The following is a 19,976-nucleotide window of genomic DNA, read 5'->3' as shown; positions in this document are numbered from 1 at the left end:
TTGCTTATTGCCTCCTTTCTCTTGGTGGAATGCAAGGTCTATGAGAGCAAGAACCTTCTAAGTATTTCTCATTGTAGTATCCTGACACATTATAAGCATTCAATACATATTTGTTAAATTAACAAATAAATGAAAGATATTCTGGTACTGTGTTAAATTTCTAAGCTTCACAAAAGGAAAACTTGAAGTTTGACGGTTGTTAGTTGCTGTCACGTCGATTGTGAGTCACGGAGACCCCATGTATTACAGTGTAGAACTGCTCCATAGGGTCTTCTCGGCTGTGGTCTTAACAGAAGCAGATCACCAGCCCTTTTCTTCTGCAGTACCACTGGGTGGGTTCAAACTGCCAATCTTTAGGTTAGCAGTCAGGTGCAAAACATTTGTACCACTTAGGGACTTCCGAAATTTGACTACTTAGCATTAAATATCTCTCAAAGTGCAAAAACAATAACAACAAAAAACTCAAATAAAATGGAGAGACAAAAGACTGGGAAGAGCAATAGCATAAAATATGGCAAAGGTTAATGTTACTTCTTTTAAAGATATCACTCAAAATCATTTGTAAAACATTAAGATAGGTACAGAAAATTTATATCACAGGACATACAAATAGTTTATAAACTCAAGGAAAGACATCAGATCTTGATAGTAATCAAAGAACTAGAAACATAACAACTTTGAGGTAACATTTTATACCTAGGAATTTAGAGGAAAAAATGGTATAATTTGGTGTTAGTCAGGTTGTGTATTCTGATGTCACTATAGATTTGTACACTTTGGAAAGCAACATAATTGATAGCAACAATTTTGTATATTTTGACCCAAGATTCCTATTCCAGGAAAATTATCCAAAGAAAATAATTTAAGAGATGAAAAAGTCAAATGCATAAAGATACTTACTATTAAAACTTGGAAACTTTACATTGTCCAACAGAGGGGCACTTATTTTGTTGAGGCATCAGTAATGGATAGAATATCATTGTCTTAGTTTGCTAGCGCTGCTGTAACAAAAATACCACAGGTAGGTGGTTTTAAAGAACAGAAATTTATTTTCACAGTTCTAGAGGCTAGAAGTCCGAATCAGGGTCTCAGCTGTGTTGATTTCTTCTGTGGGCCTCTCTCATAGTTTCTGGCATCTACCAGCAATCCTTGGTGTTCCATTGCTTGTAGAGGGGTCTTCACTTGGAATCTTTCTTCCTCGACTGTGTCTATTCTTCTCTTTTTATGACACCACTTAGAAGTAATGAAGTTTAGGACCCATCCTACTCTGGCACGACCTCACTAACAACAAAAGAAAATGCCTATTTGAAAACAGTTATATTTACAAGCACAGAGTTAGGACTTCAACACTTATTTTTGTGGGGGACATAATTTAATTCACAAGAATCACGTTACCATTAAATGTTAAAATTACGAAGTAGCATGGGAAAATGCTCACGTCATGCTAGGCAAAATGTAGAATTTACAATTGAATGCATACAATAAGAGAATGGAACATATAAAGCTCATCACATGCCAGGTGTTTCATACACCTAATCTCGTTAAATTCTCAGACTGTCTCTGAGATGGAAGCCGACTGCCACATTTTTGTCCTAGGGAGCTGCTGGTGGGCTCAAACCACCCACCTTTAGGTTAGCAGTGTCTCTTTAACCACTGCACTAGGAGGGGTGCTATGAGTTGGAATCTACTTGACCTCAAGGAGTTTGGTCTCTGAGATAGGGCTTAGCTCCATGATTACAGAAGAAAAAAACCGAGTAAACAAAAATTTCACTAACTTCCCCATGTTAATCCTTCAATAAGTGGTAGGCGCCAAGTCTTTAGTTGCAGCACCAACCCAACTTTGCTTCTACATTTTACCCAATTAATCATCCTCTTGTGTCAAAATGCTTGCTCCTCCTACCAGACCATGCTTCACATATTCAAACAATTAACATCACTATGCAAAAAGGGAAATAGCTTCTTAAAGTTTACAGGATCTCAGATTTTTCCTCCTCACCTTTCAAAATTTTCTTAAACTTTTGATCTCTTTTACAAGGCTAAAACTGAAAATGCAGTTAAAATAGAAGGTTGATACCCTTCATCTGGCGCAGTGGTTAAGCGTTTGGCTGCTAACCAAAAGGTCCGCAGTTCGAATCAACCAGCCGCTCCTTGGAAACCTACGGGGCAGTTCCACTCCGCCGTACAGAGTCAGTATGAGTCGGAATCGACTACACGGTAACGTGTTTCTTGCCCAGCTCCCCCTGACACTACAAAGCTGCGGAAGCGGGGACTCCGGGAGGGGGCAAAGGGCGGGGCTCGAGGAGGTTGGGCTGGCGTCGCAAAAAAGGGCCTTGCTGCTTTACGGCATCGGCTCCGCCCCTCCAGGTGGGGGAAGTCGGAAGTCGGCAAAGATGGCCGCCACCTATTGCCTCGACCGGGCTATGGCTGCCTTGGCAGTGCTGTTGCTGTTGTCCTTCGGCAGCGTGGCCGCTAGTCAGATCGAGGTAGGAGTCAGGTTCCTCTAAGCGGCCGGGTCTTGGGAGGGCAGCTGTGTTGTGGTTGTGAGCGCCCCAGCAGATATCCGATCCACAGCTGATGAGGGAATCCTCCTTGGAGTCAGCCTCTGACCCAGGCTGGACTCTTAAGCTCTTACGTGTGTGCAGTCTCTAGCAGGTGAAATACACAAGGGGCAGATGAATTGTCATTGCAGGAGTGCAGCAATTTTATTTTTGGCTCTGCCTCCCGCCCTCTTTTTAAGATTTGATCACAGGACGTTTTGGACCGCTGTAAAGCTTTAGTTATTGCTTCTACTATGAATATTCTTCAGTTCATTTCTACAATCTAGATCTTTAGCGTCAGATTCTGTCCTGCATATCCAGCTGGCGAAAGGATCAGATAGTCAAAAGACACTTGAAAATCTGTGTCCAAAGTTTTATCTTCTGCCTACTCTACCTCCCCTTTAAAAAAAAAAAAAAAACATAAAAAACTAAGCAGTCCTTTTCTCCTGCATTTCTTAATCCAGTATTGTTGCTCCTAAGTTGGAAACCTGGGAGTTTTAATACACTGCTCTCTCTACCCCACATTCTAATCATCACTAAGTTCTGTGTTCTGAGCCCTTCAAATTGCTTTCACCTCTCCACTGGCTTAATTAAGGCCCTGATCATTTCTTGCCTAGAGTATTGAAAGAACATTATCTGGTTTTCCCTAAGATTCCAAACTCCCTCACTTTGATGCTAGACTGGTATTCATAAAATGTAAACTGGATCAGAGTAATCTTCTGTTGAATCATTTCAGTGCAGCAGGATTGGTTCTTGCCTGCCTTTCTAGTTTTCCACGTTGGACCAGGGCCCTTGCCCGGCTTCCCCTCAGGACCTTGAGCTTAGACCAGTGGACTCCGCACTTTTTGGACACATACCCCAACAGTTAAAAGAAGATATTGATCATTCCCTCTCTCTGTGTTTGTTACTTTCTCTCTCTCTCTCTATATATATATACACATAAATTACTATTTATGATGAAATAAATATGAATAGGAGTTCTACTGTTTTCTTCCTTTATCCTAGTGGATTAACTTGCATATTTCATTTTGGATATCATTACTTTTTTTGTAGCTACATAATTGCTGTGCTTTTTTTTACATTATCTAATTCCTCGGTTTATTTACTAATATGCAGGCAGTAAAAGCATAACCTCTGTAGAACCTTTTCTATTCCTTAAACCTTTGCCTTTACTGTTGTAGTTTGTACACTTACCTAGTGTGTTTTTATATGCCATTGATTCAGTTCTGACTCATAGCGTCCCTATAGGACACAGTAGAACTGCCCCATAGGGTTTCCTAGGCTGTAAATCTTTACGGGAGCAGATCCGCAGGTCTTCTTTCAGTTTCTCAAAACTTTTCAGCTCCTTCCTGCCATCAGGGACCATTTTTTTCTCTATCTGGAATTGTCTTCTCACCTCTCTTCTTCTTTTGGATCTTAATGTTACTTCTTAAGGAAAACCTTCCTCAATCCCTCCAGCCCAGATCGGATCCTTCAGTTATAGGTCTTCATTATACTGTGAATCTTTTTTTGTAGAATTTATAGTTTGCCATTATCTACTTAATGTATGTCTATCCAACTGGACAGTTATCTCTTTGATGGCGAGTACTATGACTGTTTTTGCCCATCATCATATTCTGAGTGCCCAGGGAAGTCACTGGGACATGGCACACAATGAAAGTGATGAATGAATGAATATTACATTGTAGTGTAATGTGTCTGCATGCTAGTCTTCTTAACAAATTCTGTGATTCTTGAGGGAAAACAGCATCCTTTTTAGTGATTTTTTAAATCACTGTACTTTACATGGTTTCTGGCTCATAATAAGTGCTCCATTTACTATATGCAGAGTGAATGAGTAACTTTGCAGTGACTGTTGTCTAAGGAGTCCCTGCGTGGTGCAAATGGTTAACGCACTTGGCTGCTATCCGAAAGGTTGGTGATTTGAGGCCACCCAGAGGTGCCTCGGAGGAAAGTCCTGGCAATCTGTTTCCAAAAATCAGCCATTGAAAACCCTAGGGAGCACAGTTCTATTCTGACACCATAGGGTTGCCATGGGTTAGAATCGACCCATTGGCAACTGGTTTGGCTTTTGTTTTGGTTTAAATAAACATCACTAAGAATTTTAGAGCTGAAAGGGACATTGGAGATTAATTCGAGAAATTCTCATTTTGTACATGTGGAAAGTCAAGTCTGAAGAGTCACATGACTTACAACGACCTCACAGCTAGCTTGGGGTTAGGACCTAGGTTGAAATTCCCAAGTCAGTGGCCTATCCACTAACGACATTGTTTTCTTCAGCATTTAGGAGGTTGTTGAGAGGATTTGATTATATGTGTGTGTGTAGCCCTCATGGCGCAGTGGTTAAGTGCTTAGCTGCTAACAAAAAGGTCAGTGGTTTGAACCCACCAGCTGCTGTGTGGGAGAAGGATGTGGCAGTCTGCTCCCATAAAGATTTACAGCTTTGGAAGCCCTATGAGGTAGTTCTACTCTGTCCTGTATGGTTGCTATGAGTTAGAATTGATTCGATGGCAGTGCATTTGGTTTTGGTTTGGTGTTTGTCAGAAATACACACACAGAGACTTAGGTGAAATTTTTTTACTTCATTCTACCTGATATTTTCTTGTGAGCTGAAAATTATAATAGCTAACATTTGTTTGAGGTCCCTGGGAGGTGCAAATGGTTTGCACTTGACTCCTAACCTAAAGGTTGGAGGTTCGAACCCACCCAGCAGCACCACGGAATAAAGGCCTGGCAGTCTGCTTCCATAAAGATTACAGCCAAGAAAACCCTATGGAGCAGTTATACTGTCTAACATGTGGGGTCACCGTAAGTCAAACTTGATGGCAACGGGTTTAACATTTGTTATGCAATTACAATGTTTCAGTCACTATTACTACATTCTGTGAGTCAGGTAATATTACTACCATTTTATAGATGGGGAAATGGAGTCACAGAGAGATTAAGCAACTTTCCTAAGTAAGTAATAGAGCCTAGGTTTGAACCCAGGCAGTCTGATTATCCGACTAATAGCGACCCTATAGGACAGGGTAGAACTGCCTCATAGGGTTTCCAAGGCTGTACTCTTTTACGGAAGCAGACTGCCACATCTTTCTCCTGCAGAGCAGCTGGTGAGTTTGAACTGCTGACCTTTTGGTTAGAGGCTGAGTGCTTAACTGCTGAGACGCCAGGTCTCGGAATTGACTTGACAGCAATAGGTTTGGTTTTGGGTTTTAGTCTGATTATTCTAGTAATTAATACTGTTTGGGAACAGATCTGGAGTCAGTATGGCTTACATCCACTATTTTTTTAATAATTAAAGGCATGTTCATTAGGTGTCAGGATGGCATTGGATGCTGAAGTTTCTCATGTCTCAAGATGGCAAATGTAATTCAGAATTACTTTAACAGATTAGTAAAATGGTACACAGAGGTGCTCAGTCATAGTGGTGAGTTCAAGTAAAGAAAGTGAAAGCACCTAGCACATTAGTAGGGATGAACATTGAATGAAATTTCAACAGGAAGAATATTAACTGTTATATGTAGAATCAAGACATGAAATAAGTCATTCATAATTAGAAGACTGGAAAATTAGAAGCATATGAGGAAAACCTGGCTGTGTTTGTGATAAAATGTTTAAAAACAACCAAAACCCATTGCCACTGAGTTGATTCCGACTCATAGCAACCCTATAGGACAAACTGCCCAATAGGGTTTCCAAGGAGTCGCTGGTGGATTCAAACTGCCCACCTTTTGGTTAACAGCTGAGCTCTTTTAAACACTGCACCACCAGGGCTCCAAAAACAACCAACCACCCACGATTCTCTGTAACAAAAATAGAGCTATTCAGTCTTTATGCTATTTGCACGCATTTGTCTGATCCTTAATGTTTAATTTTGTGACCAATATTAAAGAATGAGTTAAATACTTTCAGAGATCTTAGATAATCAACAGAAATGATTATTAAATGATTAACAGGTTAGAAAGAGTACCTGTGAGAAATTTTGGAAAGGAGTGATTATTTTGTTTTGGTTGAAGATGTGGGGAAATTATGTAACTTTTCCACAATAAACTTTTGGGTATAAAAACTGTCTTTAGGCTATTACTTGAAGTGAAATATTAATCTTTGAGACAGTCCTAGCATAAACATTTTTATCTTGCAGTCTCATTGCAGAGTGATTAACAGAGTGATTATTAGAGTACAAGCTAAAAAGAACTTCCGAAATTTGTAACTTTATGGTACCTTTATATAATACCTTATTCTGAACCCCTCATCCATGTGATTTCAGTTTTCTAGGAGAGAGCCTTGCTTTGTCCACTATCACTAAGTGTATTAGGACCATGTATTTGTTTAAAACTATTTATTCAAAAACCTACTATGTGCCAAGTTTACTTGGGATAAATCAGTGAATGAAACAGATAAAAGCCCCTGCCCTCCTTGAGTTTACATCCTACTGGGCAAAGACACATGATTAATAATACAAATAATAAATGACAATGATATATAAGGTAAGAAGATGAGGAACACAAATGGAAAAAATAAGTCATGGTAAGGAAATTGTGGAGTGAGGTAGTTTTAAATAACACCCTTGTTAAATCTGTTAAACAAATGCTGTGTTGTTTATTGAGCAGACTTTCTGTTTTCTTAGTAGTTATTGGAGTTTGGAAAATACTATGATGTGAGCTATATAAAACAGCTTTCATTTGTATAATGCTTAATAGTTTTTCAAAGCAGAAGCTGTTGCACACATGTCTTTACAGTCCTCTCAAAATAGCACTGTGATGTAGGGTTGGCATTGCTTTCATTTTGCTTGTTAAGAAACGAAAAGTATCTTGCTCAGAGTTACTCTTAAATCAGTGTCCAAGGTAAGACTGAACCCGACATCTCCAGATTTCCAGTTCGGGACTTTTTTCCCCTATAGTATCTTAAACTATAACCTCCTTTTTTTTTTTTTTTTGGCTTACTGGGATATCCATAAATTTACATAATGATGAACTATTATTATTACAACTGTAAAAACTCCATAAATCTTAGCTGTCCTTTATCATTTTTATCCTGGGAAATTGTGGCTTTTTCTTCTAATCTTTTTACTGTTATTTGACTGATAGGATCAAGCAGAACAGTTCTTTAGAAGTGGCCATACAAACAACTGGGCAGTTTTGGTAAGTATATTCTATAAAGCTATATGTTGCTGTTCACATGAGGTATATATCTGAGAAATTTTGTGTGAATCTGTTTTTGAAAATAAAAATTTATTTTCTTATGTCTTATAACAGAAATTCTTGAATAAATTAGGGGTGCTACTATTTAAAGCAAACATTTTATAAAATGTAAAATTCTTTTATTTTAATGCTGGAAACTAGTAATTATATTTCTGATCTATAATGTGAGTTTATACATACTCTCTAATTAGGCTATTTTATTTTTACTCTTTCTTAAATTGTTTTGTCTGTTAATAAAAATAATATATGATCGTTGTGGAAAATTCAAATTATATAGCAAGGTTTAAAAGAAGATGGGGTTAATTTTATGTTATGTGAATTTTGCCTCTGTGGGGTAAAAAAAAAAGACAACAGAGAAAATATCTTTAAGTCCCACATCCCAGGGTCAACATTTTGGTGAATATTCTTCAAGACCTCTATTTATATATAAACATAAAATTATATAGTTATATGATTTTATATAAGTGGGATCATATTATACTTGTTATTTTTTCAACCTCTTAGCAGTATATTTTCTCTCTTTCTCTCTTTTTCGCTCTTAGCAGTGTATCGTGGGGATTTTTCCTCTGCCAATAGATATGGAAATATATAATCTTTTCAAAAGCTGAATAGTTTTCTATTTTATGAATGTACCATAATCTCCAGTTCATGGGCATTTAGATATTAAAAAATTCATTATTTTTTAATAGGGTTGTGTTGACCATCCTTATCCATACATCTTTGAGAACTTGACTAATTTTCTTTTTAAAATAAATTCCTCGACATCAGAATGTGAACTTATGAGTCAGAATTGCACTCTGGAAAGGCTGTACCTCCTTTTCTAAACCCAAGTCAACTGCATTATTAATTTTTTCTTTTCTTTAACTGCTAGATAACAGATTAAATTTTGTTTTAATTTGCAGTGCTGTGATTATTAGTGAGGTTTGATTATTGGCCCATTTTGCTTCTTCTGTCCTTTTTTTTGTGTGTGTGTATATTTATTGTTGTTGTTGTTAGATTGCCATCGAGTTGGTCCCGACTCGTAGGGACCCTACGTACAACAGCACAAAACATTGCCTGGTCCTGTGCCATCCTCACAATCCTTGCTATGCGTGAGCCCGTCGTTGCAGCCACTGTGTCAGTCCATCTTGTTGAGGGTCTTCCTTTCTTTTGCTGGCCCCCTACTATACCATCTTTAATTTATCTGTATTCATAAATTTGTGTTTTTAATTCTCCAAATTAGAATACATGTAATCAGTTTTGTTTTTCCTATGCTTGGAAAATATTTGGATAATAGTTTCACTACTGTGGTTTCATTTAATGACATTTACATGATCAGAAGAAACAATAATATTGACTTAATGGAAAAAATGTGTAAGAGTAGACTGAAAGAAAGGACAAAGTAGTAAGGGGTAGGCTCCAAGAGGCAAGATAGGAAATGGATTTTTGAGAAAAAAGAAAGGGAGCAGAGAATATACAACATCTCAAAGCCAGTAGGTCATATTGGAAAAAGAGGAAAATAGGGGAACACAAACTGTAAGAATATAGTGGAAATGTAAAGGAGATGGAGAAGGAGTTCAACTAAAAGTGTAGAACAAGTATATATAAGACTATAATTAACATTACTAAGACCAAAAGTAGGAGCCCTGGTAGTGCAGTGGTTAAGAGCTCCTCTGCTAAACAAAGGTTTGCAGTTTGAATCCACCAGCTACCCCTTGGAAGCCCTATAGGGCAGTTCTTCTCTGTCCTGTAGGGTTGCTTTGAGTTGAAATCGACTCAACAGCAATGGGAAGGGCAATAGTAAGGAGCCCTGGTGGCACAGTGGTGAAGTGCTTGGCTGCTATCCAAAAGGTTGGCAGTTGGAACCCACCAGCCGCCCCACAGGAGAAAGATTTGGCAATCTGCTTCCGTAAAGATTTCCAGACTTGGAAACCCTATGGGGCAGTTCTACTCTGTCCTGTAGGGTCACTATGAGTTGGAATCAACTCGATGGCAGTGGGTAATGGGTGTGGCCAAAAAGGGATTGTCTGAAGGTTTGAGGTCTTTTAAGATTATTGAGAATAGTTTCATAAAAGCCTGTAATTATCTATAGGTTGCTAAAGTAAATAGTGATCATGGTTGCTATACATATTTGTAATATATATAATTGAATGGCAGTTAAATATAACAATGTAACATGGGTTCATGGTTCATTTTCTTGTTCTCCAACAGAGAACACCTTCTATAATATGCTACCCCTCACAAGAGATCTTATGAAGGAATTGAACAAAAGCTGGTTGAGATAGGAAAACATATTTGTAACTACTGCTAAAAAGTGAGGAATACTATCAGGAGCCAGGCTATGATTCACAAATTTGAGAGAATATTCACTCTATTGAAACTAAGGGCTCTTGTTTGGTCAATTGACAAAAGAACTCATCCTTTAGAACTAAGAGCCTATTAGCTTATTTTACATACACATTATATAGCTTTCCTTGTTCTGGGAAACCCTTAACCAAGCCCCTCTCTATATCAGTAATTTAGGTCTCAGATGAGAAATAGAGGGTGGAAAAGAATTATTGCTGAGCATTTTACAACAACTGCAATTTTTGTATTTTGCTCAATATTTTATACTTTAATTCAGACTTAGTATGGTGAAACTTCAATAAATTGTACTTCCTTAAGTGGAAAATTATGTAATTTGACCGGAACCAAGTTCAAAGTACTAAAAATGCATTTCTTTCAATATCATGTGATTCAGATTTAAAAAATCTAGTCTTCCCCCCACCTCAATTTGAATTAATTTGTTTTTAGTCTTGACTAAATAATTGGAGGTAAGCAAAATGCCCTTTTGCTGTTGTAAAATGACTGAGAAAACTTTTGCCACCAGAGGGAGATAGAAGGAAAGTTAGATTCCGTTTTGGTCTCGAGCTCTGCTTTGTATAAAACATTTTTGTCTCTGTTTAATAAAAAATTATAAAATTATCCATGCTCATGATTTAGGAAAAAAGTATAGTGAGGAAGGGTATAAACTGAAAAGTTAAAGTCCCTTTCTTGGGCCCCCCATTTTATTCTCTAATGGTAACCTATGTTAACAGTTTCTTGAGCGCCCTTTCAGACATTTCCAATGCATGTAATCACATTTGTGTCTATCCCTCTCCCCCTTTTAAAATGCGATATGCTCTTTATGTTGTTGTTTTTGTGTAGCATTGTAATTTATATTGATGTTTCCTGCTCCCTTTTGTTTTCCCACCTGAATTTCCTGTCTAGTAAATTGATGATAAAAATGAGTGCAGTTTCTTAGCTTGTTATTAAATAACATAAGACATATGAAAAACGTTTTGTGTATAGAGAAGTAGATATGAAAAATACTGCCTTTGATTATGACTAATTCAGATGTAAATTATGTTGTACTATTTCTGCCTCAGGTTAGGGAACCTGCAGATTCTTTGCTATTCATGGCCAGTGCTTTGGTTTCCAGCTTTTTTTTTTTTTCTTCAAATACAGATAATGTTATAGGGAAAATCCTTATATACATATTTTTGCATACTTATATGAGGTAAATCAAAAGATAGGTAAATTTTCCAACTTGATGTATATTGCAAATTACCCTGCTGTAAGTGTCTTAGTTATCTAGTGATGCTATAACAGAAATACCACAAGTGGATGGCTTTAACAAAGACAAATTTATTCTTTCACAGTCTAGGAGGCTAGAAGTCTGAATTTAGGGTGCCAGCTCCAAGGGAAGGCTTTCTTTCTCTGGGGGAGCTTCTCAGTGCGGGGACCTCGAGTCTAAAGGAAGCACTCTGCTCCTGGTTTTTCATTCTTGGTGGTAGGGGGTCCTTCTCCTCTCTTCTCGCTTCTCTCTTTTATATCTCAAAAGAGATTGATTTAAGAGATAACCTAATCCTGTAGATTGAGTCCTGCCTCATTAACATAACTGCCTCTAATCCTGCCTCATTAACATAACTGCCTCTAATCCTGCCTCATTACCATCATGAGGTTAGGATTTACAACACATAGGATAAATACATCAGATCCCAAAATGGAGGATGACTGCACAATACTGGGAATCATGGTCTAGCCAAGTTGACACAATTCAATCCATGACAGTAAAGTTTATATTAATTCACATTCCCATATGTAAGAGTACTCATTTCCCCACACCCTTGCCAATACTGTGAATTGTCATACTTTGATGCTTATCAATCTAATTTATATTTTTAAAATTATGACTGCAGCTGAGCATCTTTCAGTGTTTTATTGTCCATATTTAATACTTTTGTTATGAAATGCTTGCTCTTATCCTTTGTCCATTTTTCAAAATTAGATAGTTCATCTTTTTCTTATTGAGTTATAATTAAGGACATTAGCCCTTATAATATTATTCTGAGTTTTTCATTTGAGTTAGAATTTTATGGTATTTTTAACATAGGGAATTTTACATTTTTATATAGTCAAAACATTAAGTGTTTTTCTTATTGGCTTTCAGATTGAGAATCCACTTTAAGAAAAATACCCAGTAGTTCTTTTCTCTTTGGCAAGGTCAAGAGCATTTATGCCATCTTTAAACTGTCATTATACCTACTATCAGCACCGACATGTGGTAGGAGGTAGGAGGGTACTTAGTGGTTATACTACGAAACCCCATCTTTGTTTAGTTCCCTTAGAATGAATTCCCAAGAAGGCTAACTTTTGAGGCACGGAGTTAAATTTTCCTAGCATCTTTGATATCATTTTTAGGCACCAGGGTTTTTTTTTTTTTCAAGTGTAAAACTTGGTTTAATTGTTTCTATTTCCTGTTCAGTTCAACAGGTTCTTCATAATTAATGCAGTCTCTTAGCTGCATATAAAACTGTTTTGTATGTTATATTTTCCTCTGTGTCCTACATTTCTCACAACTAAAATTAAGAAGCAATTTAGATTGAAAGGAATACAATATAACTCAAGGTAGCTAATTTTCTTTTCTATTCTCTGATGAGATTATGGGCATTTTCTTTCATTCCAAAGAACTTAAATCTTTTAGAAATAGGAACATTATAGCATCACTGAAATAGAGAGTAACGAAATTGGTAAGTACTTGATTAAATTCCCCCAAATTTATTTTTCTCTTACGCTGAATAGCTTTTATTATTTAATATCAAGTAATTAAAGACCTTTCTAGAGAGATTAGTTTTATTGACAATCCTTAAGTCCTTAGCAGTTTCTAAGCATGAATTATGGTATACTCTTTCTTTAGGCATCTCAGTCTTCTACTTAAAGAGAAATAATTCTGTAAGTCCATGACTTATTTTGATTCATAAGAATAATGTATTTGTTTTAATACTTTAGGTGTGTACATCCCGATTCTGGTTTAATTATCGGCATGTTGCAAATACTCTTTCTGTGTATAGAAGTGTCAAGAGGCTAGGTATTCCTGACAGGTAAGAAACTTTAATAAAGCTTACCTCTGAAACTCAGCAAAAATCACCCTTAGATGATTGCTCTTATGTTTGTATTTTATGTTGCTTTTGGAAAAGGTAAAGAAGGCTGATTTGAAATTTTTCTCTTGTTTTTATTAGAGCATACCACCATGTATGAAGTAGATGTTACTTAAGATTATAAAGGCAATTTATATGAAAGAATAATCAAATACAAGGTAAAAAGATTGAATCAAGTATAATTGTGTAGTGTCATTCATTTAATTATTAAATGTCTGGCCAGAGTTGCAGGCAACAGAGACAATTTTGACTGATTTAATTAAGCAGAAAAGGAAAGTTATTGAAAGCATATTGTTTAGTTCAGCTAATTGCTGGGCAAGCTGAAGCCTTAAATTATCAGGAACAAGGGAGGCTAGACAACGGAAAAGACATAGCTAAAAATCATGGCATAAAACCAGTCCAGTGACAATAATGTGGCTGTCATCTCTTAATACCAGCCTTAGTCACTGCGTAGCTGCTACTGTTGCCTTCGGAAACAGTGTTGCTACTGCCGTCTGCTGCCCAAATCCAACCTTTGCTGTTTTAGCTTCTTACTGTCTCTAGCTCTTATATCAAAGTCCTTGCTGAGAATGTTGTACTGTCAGATGTCAGAGCTTAGGTCAAATGCCTGTGTCCCTGCTGCAGAGATGGCTGGAAGAATGAGTACCTGACATTGTTACCATCTGTATAGGGAGAGGGTTCTGCCTCCTATGACGATTCATAAAAAGGGATATTTCCTAATTATGGGGAGAGAGTTGAGGTACTGGCAGCACCCCTACACCTCCATCCCGCAGATACATGCCCTCTGTGTTTGGTTTGTCATATGTTTTTACTACTACCAAAGCAGTTATAGCAAGGAGCTGCAGTCAATTCAGTTATTTAGTTTGATTTATTTAGTTCCATGTTCTTTTCTACCTGTGAGGCAATGTAGAAAGAGCTTTGTAGTCAGACAAATCTGAGTTTGAAATCTAGCTTTATCGGTGATTTTGATTAAATTACTTAACCTCGCTAAGCCTGTTTCCTCATCTAGTACTTGGTGATAATAGTACCTTCTTTGCGGAGTTCAAGTACTTCCTGTAAAAACAAAGAGAGGTATGTATAAAGTGGTACATGAGCAGAAAGGAAACAGTGAATGATTTAGAAAACAAAGTTATATTACATTTTATGTGAATGGATAATTTTAGCCTGAGAAGTTGACAGAGCTATAATTTAATTCCCGTAATTTCACTTGGAAATTAAGACAACCAGATAATATTACCATTTCTAAAAACTATGTTAAATGAAGTCAGAAAGAAGATGATTTGTTGTATCAAGTGTACAGATATAATTTGTGTAATTAGTCAATTATTATAATTTTTCATTGATTCTTCTCAAATAGGTCTACGTGGTTACTCCTTAGACTTTGAGTTTTTAGCTGCACTTTTATACCCTATGTACTCCTCCAGGGAATCACTATGCATGGTTTGGCAATATTTTTCACTTTGGTAAATGAATCTTTGTCTGTTCCGTGAGTCTTTAGGATACGCTTAAACAGATTAAGATTTGGAGGGACTTTTTAAAACTAGAATATAGCAATAGGATGTATTTTGTATGTTGTGCTTTAGTAAATTTATCCTAGGTTTCCAAAGAATGTTTTTTAAAAGCTTATTTCTGTTTCAAATGATTACCTGTCCACGTCTCTGTTTATGAAGTCTTTGTTGGGTGGTGAATTGGGGATTTAAACAGTTTGTTAGTTAAGAAGTAGAAATCAACAGAAAGGATTCTCTTTGGCTTTTAGCCTATTGTGGTAAATCCTCCTCTGATTAGTGACTTAAGCCATTTTACTCCTCTCTGGAATTGAGTATAAAAATACAAATATAGGTAAACTTCTAGTCAGAAAGTAATAAATCATTATGAAACAACAATTTGAAAGTTTTAAATCATTAGGAACTGTTTTGTTTTAATTATTTTATATATTATAAAAGATTTTCATATTAAAACAGTATTATCATAACTTCTGTCATAATTCCAGAAGTATATCCTGAGTGAAATGATTGGTCATAAGATTTATGACTAGATTTCCTTTTGTTTCTTTGTATTTTTTTGAAAGAGCATTTTACCCTTGTCTTGAAATTCAAAGTATTTGTATTTAGTTTTCCTATATGTTTCATGGGGCCCTGGTGGCACAGTGGTTAAGCATTTGGTTGCTAACCAAAAGGTCAGCAGTTTGAATCCACCAGCCGCTCCTTGGAAACCCTGTGGGGTAGTTCTACTGTGTCCTACAGGGTCGCTATGAGTCGGAATCCACTCGACAGCAACAAGTTTGGTTTTTTGTTTTTCTATGTTTCATTAAGAAATTAGCTCAATGCACAAGTCATTTATTAAAATATATGACACAGATGATTGTCTTTTATTTTGGAAGTTCACACGAAGTCCGTAGGTCCCAACTGAAATGTCACATTAGTTATGTCACTACAATTGTTCTGGTTTCTCTCTGGTCTTCTGTATGTGTTTCTCATACTTCAGACGTGCTGAACCATTCTCTCTGCTGAAATGGTCATCTGTACTTCTAGCTCACTGCAACCCAAACCTGGCTATGATTCTGAATCACTTATGGCACATAACTAAAAAAAAGAATTTCCCAGCTTCACCCTTGGTGATTCTAATTCATTAAATCTGAAGTGAGGTCAGAACATCATCTCTATATGTGGTTATGATGCACAACCAAGTATGAGAAACACAAATTCACTTTACTCAAATACTCCTTCCAAGGAGCATTTCCTGACACCCATAGCATCCTTTGTATACTTTTTATCATAACCCTGTTGTACTAATTAGAGTATATCGTCCCTTATTAGAGTGTAAATTCCTTGAGAGGGTTTACAGAGGGTTATGTTTTATTTCATTTTGTATCTCCAGCATCTAACATAGTACGTGGCACAGAGTAGGTGCTTAGCAGCTGTTGGATAAATAAATAAAAGTACTTGGAAATATGTTTTTCAGTTGCTCAAACAAAGCAAACACAAGCTTATACTTTAAAAGTGCAAACATTTCTATCCCCTAAATTGTGTTAGTCAAATTGTTAGCAAAGGAGCCCTGGTGACACAATGGTTAAGCGCTCAGCTGCTAACCGAAAGGTCGATGGTTTGAACCTACCCAGCGGCTCTGCAGGAAAAAAGACCTGGTGATCTACTCTGGTATAAGATTGTTGTTAGGTGCCGTCAGGTCGGTTCCAACTCATAGCGACGCTATGTACAACGGAATGAAACACTGCCCAGTCTTGCTCCATCCTCACAATTGTTCCTATGTTTGAGGCCATTGTTGCAGCCACTGTGTCATTCCATCTCATTGAAGTTCTTCCTCTTTTTCACTTACCCTCTACTTTACCAAGCATGATGTCCTTCTCCAGGGACTGGCGCCTCCTGATAACATGTCCAAAGTATGTGAGACAAAGTCATGGCCATCCTTACTTCTAAGGAGCATTCTGGCTGAACTTCTTCCAAGACAGATTTGTTTGTCCTTCTGGCAATACATGGTATATTCAATATTCTTTGCCAACGCCATAATTCAAAGGCATCAATTCTTCAGTCTTCCCTATTCATTGTCCCTGGTAAAGATTACAGCCTAGGATACCCCATGGGGCAGTTCTACTCTGTCCTGTAGGGTTATATCCTATAGGGTCACTATGAGTTGGAATCAACTCGATGATAGACAACAACAATTGTTAGCAAATATCAATTTGATATTAAAGATATTTTAATAAATAGGCTACCGGAATTTTATAGTACTGTTTCAAAATATTAACTCAGGGAAGAGAAGTTTTATGGTTCTGGGGAAAAGTGAAACAAACATGCTAAGACCCTAATAAGTGCCTACTAGCTTAACTATTGTCCCTGGGTAGCGTAAATGGTTAAACTATTAGCTGAAAAATTGGTGGTTCAGACCTACTCAGAGGTGCCTCAGAAGACAGTGCTGGTGATCTGCTTCTGAAAGATCACCGCCTTGAAAACTGTGGAGCAGTTCTACTCTGCACACATAGGGTTGCCATGAGTCGGGCACGACTCTATAGTAGCTAACAACAAAAACAGTTACTTGACTGTTACCATTTTCATACCTGAGTTCCATGGCGGAGATGTATCTTCCGCTTTGTACCAACTCTTTCAGTAATCTTACTAAACCCTAGGAGTTTTGTTTTTTGCCTAGTTTTAGCATCTTGAAACAGTTAACTATTTTTAGACAATTTTCTACCCTCAAATGGTTGTTTTGAAGTATAATCCCTGTTTAGCTACCTTCAGTATGCTTAAGATGGTTAATAGATGAGGAAGAGAGAAGGCATTAAGCAAGGATTAGGTTCTAAAGTCAGTTATGTGAAGCAAAAATTGAGCTGAAGTTACCCTTAAAAATTTCTTAAATAGCACATAAAATACAGTACAGTCTTTTATCAAGGCCAACACAGCCAGGTTTGTTTTTTTTTTTTCCTCCAGGGCTAGAGCAGGTTACTATTTTCTTTTGTTGATAAAGCGATTTGTTTGTGATTAGGGACCATGTTATATGAGAAATACACGTATCTTTAACACTAGAATCGTGGTGCTCGTGCTATGAGAGACGTGGGAATTGAGATTGACTGAGGGAATGTAGGTTCATAGCTCCCATCTCATGTTTGCTCTGCATTTAGTATTAGGTTGGGCGAAATCTCTTTTTCTTCTTCTCCTCTTTCTCCTCCTCCTCCCCCTTCTTTTTTGCTGAGTGTATAAGATTAAGTTCATGGAGTAAAAAAATGATTTAACTCTACCATAAGTTGGGTGGATGTGAGTTTTTGTAATGAGCCCTGTCTGATGAACCATCTGTTTCTATACTTAAATCCAACAGCTTTTCTGACTCCACTTTACACTATTTTTTCCTTACTCTGTGTTTCAATTTTTGATGTGAGAGTAATATTTCTAATTTTTCATCTCCTCTTATTCAGAAATTTTTAGCATATGCATAATAAAGTTCAAACCCCTTATCCTGCAACTCAAGGTGTTTTGCCATCTTGTTCCAAATCTGACATTCTGATCATTTCATTTCTATCCATTATGCTTCAGCCACATTCCTTCTTGTTAGTCCTTGTATTGTCCTCTGTCCCTTGCCTTCTAACGATCCTTCCACCTACAGTTCTTTTCTTCCACTGTCTCTTCCAGTTTTCTTATGCCCGTAGTCAGTCCATACATTCCTTAAAGTTTTCCTGGTCCTTCTTGCATAAATAATATTTTATTTATACTTCTTTTGTAATACTTTCTTGTCTGTATTGATCTTATTTCTTGAATGCTGGATTTGTAACTATGTCTGTATTCCTCACAGTGCCTTCTCTAGTATATTGTGCAGAGTTGAATGAATTAATGAATAGTGTGCTAAAGACTCCTGGCTATGTGGAACCTTACTGGCCTAGGCCAGAAAGAAAATACTTATGAATACTGTTTATTTCTATTCTCTTTTAATCTTGTTTCTCAAACCCTACTGAGCTTAAAAGTGCTATATAGTCGATTTGGTAAAATCTTCTCTACCTAGTGATCCATGGGTGGGGTCCTCTCACCAAGGCACTTCAAATTGATTTCTTTCTATCAGGTAGAAGTTTATAAGAGTTTTGCCTAAGACAAGTCAGCATCAACTTTACTTAGCCTACCGTTTAAGTTCTTTTTGGATACATTTTCTTTTTCATCTTTTGTCCTTTTTGACCTCTTACTCAAGTAATAAATATTAGAATTAAAAGTAGGTGCTATGTGAATTCTGGTGATGTTTTGCAAATTAAAAAAGAAAAAAAAAATCACGAACTGCTTATTTTTGTTATTTTTTAAAAATCACTTTGGTAATAAAGACTTTGACTATTTCTCTTTATGCTGCTGTGGATTAGATCTTGTGTATAAGAAAGCATTGTCTAAAGTGGAGCATTAATGAGAATATTTCATCAATCCTCTTGTATAATTCTCATTAAAAAATATGGAGATGAATTTTCACATTATGTTTCTTTGAAAATGCTTATAGCTTTCTTTCCAATAAGGTCAGCCAAAATGGATCCTTGTTTCTGACCCCCTTCCTCAACTCTCCCTGTAGCATACTTCCACTATCCATCAGAATCCAGATACTATATTAGGGATTTTATAGTTAATTATTTTATGTATTTCTTGAGGCCTTTGTAAAAGATTGTATTTTCTAATTTCATGTATTGAAAATGGTTGCTCAGAGTGGTTAAACTACTTGCTTAAGGTAACCATTAAATGATAGAACTAGAGTTTGAATTCAAGTCTTCTGATTTTATGGCCAAAGCATTTATATTATATCACAGTATCTTTTCTCAAATTTTAACAGTTAATGTTTATGTAACACAATTACATAATTCTTTTTACACACATTTTCTTATTTTATTCTTATACCAGTCCTATAGAGAGTGGTATAATTATGCAAACTGATAATTTAAATACTATATTAAGTTTTAAAATGTATATCTACATGCTGAATGTAGTGACTGGGGCTGTGAAAATAGTGACTGTTAATTAAATATAAGAAATACCTCTCTGATTTTCCCATTTTCTTATTTTTTCCACAGTTATTAAGTGTTCATTATTTCATGCCTGTACTTCAACAGCTTCGCAGCTATTTATTCCCTTCTAGTAGCTTTCCTCTTCCAAGTCATCCTACACACAGCTGTTAGAATTAACTTTCTCAGACACTGTTTTCATCTTTTCACTCCCATGGTCAAGAACTTGTAATGACTCCTTCAGTCTTTACTGGCTGCTTTGTTATTTCAACCTACTATTTCATTTGTTGGTTTGTTGTGATATCTACTACATTATGTGACCACTCCC

General features: G+C 36.6%; 1 protein-coding gene across 2 annotated transcripts in view; it reads left to right on the top strand.

Moving 5' to 3' along the window:
• The first annotated feature begins 2,368 nt into the window (after positions 1-2,368).
• PIGK (phosphatidylinositol glycan anchor biosynthesis class K) overlaps positions 2,369-19,976 on the top strand; it is a 149,756-nt gene continuing 132,148 nt past the window's right edge. The window contains exons 1-3 of one of the 2 annotated variants that reach the window (XM_004369073.3): positions 2,369-2,483; positions 7,625-7,678; positions 13,028-13,119. In XM_004369073.3, coding sequence (XP_004369130.1) covers positions 2,391-2,483; positions 7,625-7,678; positions 13,028-13,119 — 239 coding nt within the window. In that variant the 5' untranslated portion in view covers positions 2,369-2,390. The remainder of the gene's footprint in view (positions 2,484-7,624; positions 7,679-13,027; positions 13,120-19,976) is intronic. The other variant, XM_023731188.1, reaches the window with a different exon arrangement.

The sequence above is a fragment of the Trichechus manatus genome, unplaced genomic scaffold, assembly GCF_000243295.1.
Source record: "Trichechus manatus latirostris isolate Lorelei unplaced genomic scaffold, TriManLat1.0 scaffold00003, whole genome shotgun sequence".
In the NCBI taxonomy this organism is placed as follows: Eukaryota; Metazoa; Chordata; class Mammalia; order Sirenia; family Trichechidae; genus Trichechus; species Trichechus manatus.
Note: the sequence above shows the minus strand (reverse complement) of the source record. Positions and strands in the feature narration are given on the sequence as shown.